Source organism: Sceloporus occidentalis, unplaced genomic scaffold, assembly GCF_023333645.1.
Source record: "Sceloporus occidentalis isolate IW3139 unplaced genomic scaffold, rSceOcc1.0.p SCAF_148, whole genome shotgun sequence".
In the NCBI taxonomy this organism is placed as follows: domain Eukaryota; kingdom Metazoa; phylum Chordata; class Lepidosauria; order Squamata; family Phrynosomatidae; genus Sceloporus; species Sceloporus occidentalis.
Genome location: NW_028317128.1, coordinates 1,778,122 through 1,782,580, shown reverse-complemented (window position 1 = coordinate 1,782,580; position 4,459 = coordinate 1,778,122). Strand labels below are relative to the sequence as shown.

The 4,459-nt window shown below is 50.4% G+C and overlaps 1 protein-coding gene across 1 annotated transcript; it reads right to left on the bottom strand.

The window, feature by feature from the left end:
- Positions 1 to 1,051: 1,051 nt before the first annotated feature.
- On the bottom strand, positions 1,052 to 3,845 carry LOC149280774 (uncharacterized). The gene is made up of 3 exons (XM_089500144.1): positions 3,661 to 3,845; positions 1,558 to 2,124; positions 1,052 to 1,484 (listed from the first exon to the last, which is right to left on the bottom strand). Exons 1-3 carry the CDS (start codon positions 3,843 to 3,845, stop codon positions 1,052 to 1,054), a joined length of 1,185 nt encoding a protein of 394 aa, XP_089356270.1.
- Positions 3,846 to 4,459: the final 614 nt, after the last annotated feature.

The window sequence follows — 4,459 nt, the reverse complement described above, 5'->3', positions numbered from 1 at the left end:
AGATTCTAAATTAGTAAATAGTTGGTTTTCAATCTGTTTAAAGAGGTTTCATTCTCCGTATCGATGGACTCAAACTGGGCTTCACGGAAACTTTATAGATTGTCATTGGATGGTTGTGTCCGATAATGAGCGCCCCTCTCGTATCCTGCTGGCGGAAGCTCCTACGCCGTCCGGCGGCCACTAGCCTTAAAGTGCCGGCGCCTAGAACAGAACGCTAAGCAATCGCACGCGGAGTCAGCCGGCACTCCAGACCCCGCTCTGGAAAGTTTTCTGGATCACCTGAGAATGACGTCTTTCTTTCTGTCTTTCTGTTTTTTTACATTTTTACTATTTAGTATTTTAAATGTATTATTAACACCTTCGCCTATCGATTTTACGAGCCCTCCCGACATGTCGGATCCTAAATGTTTTTCTCGCCCCCCCCCCCCGCCGTTGCCCTTAAATCATTCCTGACCCCCCGAGACTTTTGCTTTTCTCTCTCTTTTTTTCCCCGTCAGACTCCGGCAAATATTTCGCCTTCCTCCTCATAGAACCTCCATTCAAAGGACGGCGTGAGATTAACAAGTTTCCATTTTCCCAAAAATAAACAGGCCCGCGAGGGGGGGGGCGTGCGGCGTGGCGCGCGGCCAGCGGGGGCTCGTTAAACGCGGACGGCCCCGATTAGGCAGTTCGTTTGTTTTACAGAGCAGAGCTGCGGGGGTTTCTGGACAGGCTGCTAATTTATAGCCCCCCGTATATTTGTGGCTCTAGAGCCGCGCTCTCCGCTCTCTAAACATCCTCTTCCAGACGCAGGAATCGGTTTCTATTATTTTTTTTATGTTTTTTTATGAAATTTTCCATAAAAATTTTTGGAGGGTAAATTGAGGTTTTTTTAGGTTATTTTTGGTAAAGATTTGTACAAAATCTAAATATTATTATTTCCTGCTTAGGGATCACATTTGTGGCGCCAAGCGTTTCCGCTACGTTCCTATCCGGTTATCAGCCTAAAATCTCACAACCAACAGTCCTAATGCACCGGGGCAGTCCCAACAAGCAGGTGATCTGTTGCTGCTTATGCGTGGGAAATAACATCAGGCCGAGTCTTGGGTAATGCGGGGAGATAGAGAGATAGACGGATGGAGAGACGGATGGATAGATAGAGGGATGGATAGAGACGGATGGATAGATAGAGGGATGGATAGAGAGACGGATGGATGGATAGATAGAGGGATGGATAGATAGACGGATGGATAGATGGATGGAGAGATGGATAGATAGACCGATGGAGAGACGGATGGATAGATGGATGGAGAGATGGATAAATGGATGGATAGATAGACGGATGGATAGATGGATGGAGAGATGGATAAATGGATGGATAGATAGACGGATGGATAGATGGATGGAGAGATGGATAGATAGACCGATGGAGAGACGGATGGATAGATGGATGGAGAGATGGATAAATGGATGGATAGATAGACGGATGGAGAGATGGATGGAGAGATGGATAGATAGACCGATGGAGAGACGTATGGATAGATGGATGGATAGATAGAAGGATGGATAGACGGATAGATAGACGGATGAATAGACAGATGGATGGAAGGATGGAGAGACGGATGGATAGATGGAAGGATGGAGAGACGGATAGACGGATGGATAGATAGACGGATGGAGAGACGGATAGACAGATGGATAGATAGACGGACGGAGAGACGGATAGACGGATGGATAGACAGATGGATGGATAGATAGACGGATGGATAGATGGATGGATGGATAGGTAGATGGATGGAGAGACGGATGGATAGATGGATGGATAGATGGATGGATGGATAGACGGATGGAGAGACGGATGGATGGATAGATAGACGGATGGATGGATAGGTAGATGGATGGATAGATAGAGGGATGGATAGATAGACGGATGGATAGATGGATGGAGAGATGGATAAATGGATGGATAGATAGACGGATGGATGGAGAGATGGATAGATAGACCGATGGAGAGACGGATGGATAGATGGATGGAGAGATGGATAAATGGATGGATAGATAGACGGATGGATAGATGGATGGAGAGATGGTGTTACGTTTGCAAAGGTGTGGAAACCAGGATGCAGGATACAAATGGACCAGTCTCTATGTGGTCAGATAGTCCAGGTCAGGAGCAGAGGAGTAACGAGGTTAGGAAACAAGCCGAGATCGGAACCAGGTATCAGGCAGAGAATGGTCAAAAACAATCCGGGTCAGGAGCTGAGAGGTCAACGTGGTCAGAGATCAAGCCAAGGTCGGTAACAGGCAGCAGGCAGAGAATGGTCGAACAATCCGGGTCAGGAGCTGAGAGGTTAACGTGGTCAGGAATCAAGCAAAGGTCGGTAGCAGGCAGCAGGCAGAGAATGGTCAAACAATCCAGGTCAGGAGCTGAGAGGTCAACGTGGTCAGGGATCAAGCCAAGGTCGGTAACAGGAATCAATATAACAGGTAAGTAACAGGTAAGCACCAGGTAAGAACAACAGCTAGTTGTAAAAACAACTGAGCACTGAACTGGCATCAGTGCTCTGCTTTTAAACCTGCCGCCCTTCCAGATCCCGCCTCCAACTATGAGGACGTCCAATGGGCGCGTTTCTTCTCCATAGGGGTAAGAGAACGGCAGGGGGGCGTGTCTTGGGATACTGGAGGTGTCCATTACTGTGCGGCGGTTCATTCTTGTGAACCGCCGCGGAAGAGGACCTTGCATGGCTGGATCGACCCGGGAGGGGTAAGTACCGAGTACCCGCCACTCGGGGGTACTCGGGAGATGCACTTCGCACCGGAGCGCGACGCCACGGGCACCCGGGCGACACGTCCCGGACGGGGCTGTGACGCCGCGGGTACTCAGGCGACGCACTCCGCACGGGAGCGCGACGCCACGAGCACCCGGGCGACGCATCCCGGACGGGGCTGTGACGCCGCGGGTACTCGGGCGACGCACCCCGCACGGGAGCGCGATGCGGTGAGTCCTCCCGGACCGTACTACGGCCGGGATCGTGACAGGCTCCCCTCCTGAGGAGGGGCCTCCGGCCCCTCAAGGGTCCAGGGCGACTGGGATGACCAGAATGAAATGCCTTTATCAGGTCTTCAGCGTGTAGTCCACGGGCGTCTTCCCATGAATTGTGACTGACATCATATCCTTTCCACTGGATGAGGTATTGAAGACGTCCTCGATATCGTCTGGAATCCAAGATGCTGGCTATCTCATATTCCTCCGTATCGTCTATGGTAACCGGAGCTGGAGGGTCGGGACTGCGTCCCGGGAAAGGATTAGCGTGATAAGGCTTTAGCAAAGATACGTGAAAGATGGGATGGATCCTCATCGTCTGGGGTAATTGTAGTTTAACAGTTACTGATGAGGGTGTGCTTAACACGACATACGGTCCTACGTATTTAGGTCCTAATTTTTTAGTGGGACAACACAGTTTGAGATGGATGGTTGATAACCATACCTTGTCTCCTGGTTTGTAGACCGGGGCAGCGGAACGCCGTCTGTCTGCTTGTGCCTTATATCGCTCTTGTGCCCTATGGAGGGTGTTGCGTAACATTTTGTGTGTCTCGAGTATGTTCTTTACGCGTTCCGTCACAGAAGGGACCACACTACGGATCGGAGAACCAGGAAGCATGGATGGATGTAGTCCGTACATCGAAAAGAAGGGAGACAAACGCGTAGAGGAGTGGATATGGTTGTTGTATGCAAATTCGGCGATGGGGAGCATCTCATACCAGTCATCTTGGAGATGGGTGGTAAAGCAGCGGAGGTATTGCTCTAGCGTTTGATTAGTCCGCTCCGTTTGGCCGTTGCTTTGTGGATGGAATGATGTAGACATGGAGCGGTGGATGTGGAGTGTGTCACAGAAGGCCTTCCATATTTTTGACGTAAATTGGGTTCCCCTATCTGACACAACAGTCTCTGGTAATCCATGTAAACGAAATATGTTGCGTATAAAAAGAGAGGCTGTTTCAGCAGCTGAGGGTAAGCGTTTGGCTGGTATGAAGTGGCCCATCTTCGTGAATCTGTCAACTACCACCATGAGGGTGGTGTGATGATGTGATACCGGTAGGTCTGTGATGAAGTCAATTGACAGGTCTGTCCAGGGTGTCGCGGGGACCGGGAGTGGGCATAGAAGACCAGCCGGCTTGTTCCGAGTGCCTTTGGCCCTGGCGCAAACAGTACAGGATCGAACGAATCGAAGGACGTCGTTGCGTACTGTGGGCCACCAAAACGATCTGTTTATCAGGTCCATAGTCTGAGTCATACCACCATGTCCTGCTGCTGGTGTGTCATGGCAGTATTGTAGAACTTGGAGACGTGCGGCAGGAGGTACATAAAGCAGGTCTCCGCGGTAGTAGTACCCGTTCCTCTTGCGTAATTGGAGGTTCTCTGGAGGGACGGTGTCAGATGCTTGGAAGTGGAACAAGTCCCAGAAAGAGTGGGTACCAG

Excerpts from the sequence above, each read along its gene's own strand:
- LOC149280774 (XM_089500144.1), bottom strand. The coding sequence starts at position 3,845 with ATGTCTACATCATTCCATCCACAAAGCAACGGCCAAACGGAGCGGACT. Across the intron at positions 2,125-3,660 it reads TTGTCTCCCTTCTTTTCGAT|AGACTGGTCCATTTGTATCC; the intron begins GTACGGACTACA and ends CTGACCACATAG. Across the intron at positions 1,485-1,557 it reads CTGTCTATTCATCCGTCTAT|TCTCCATCCATCTCTCCATC; the intron begins CTATCCGTCTAT and ends TATCTATCCATC.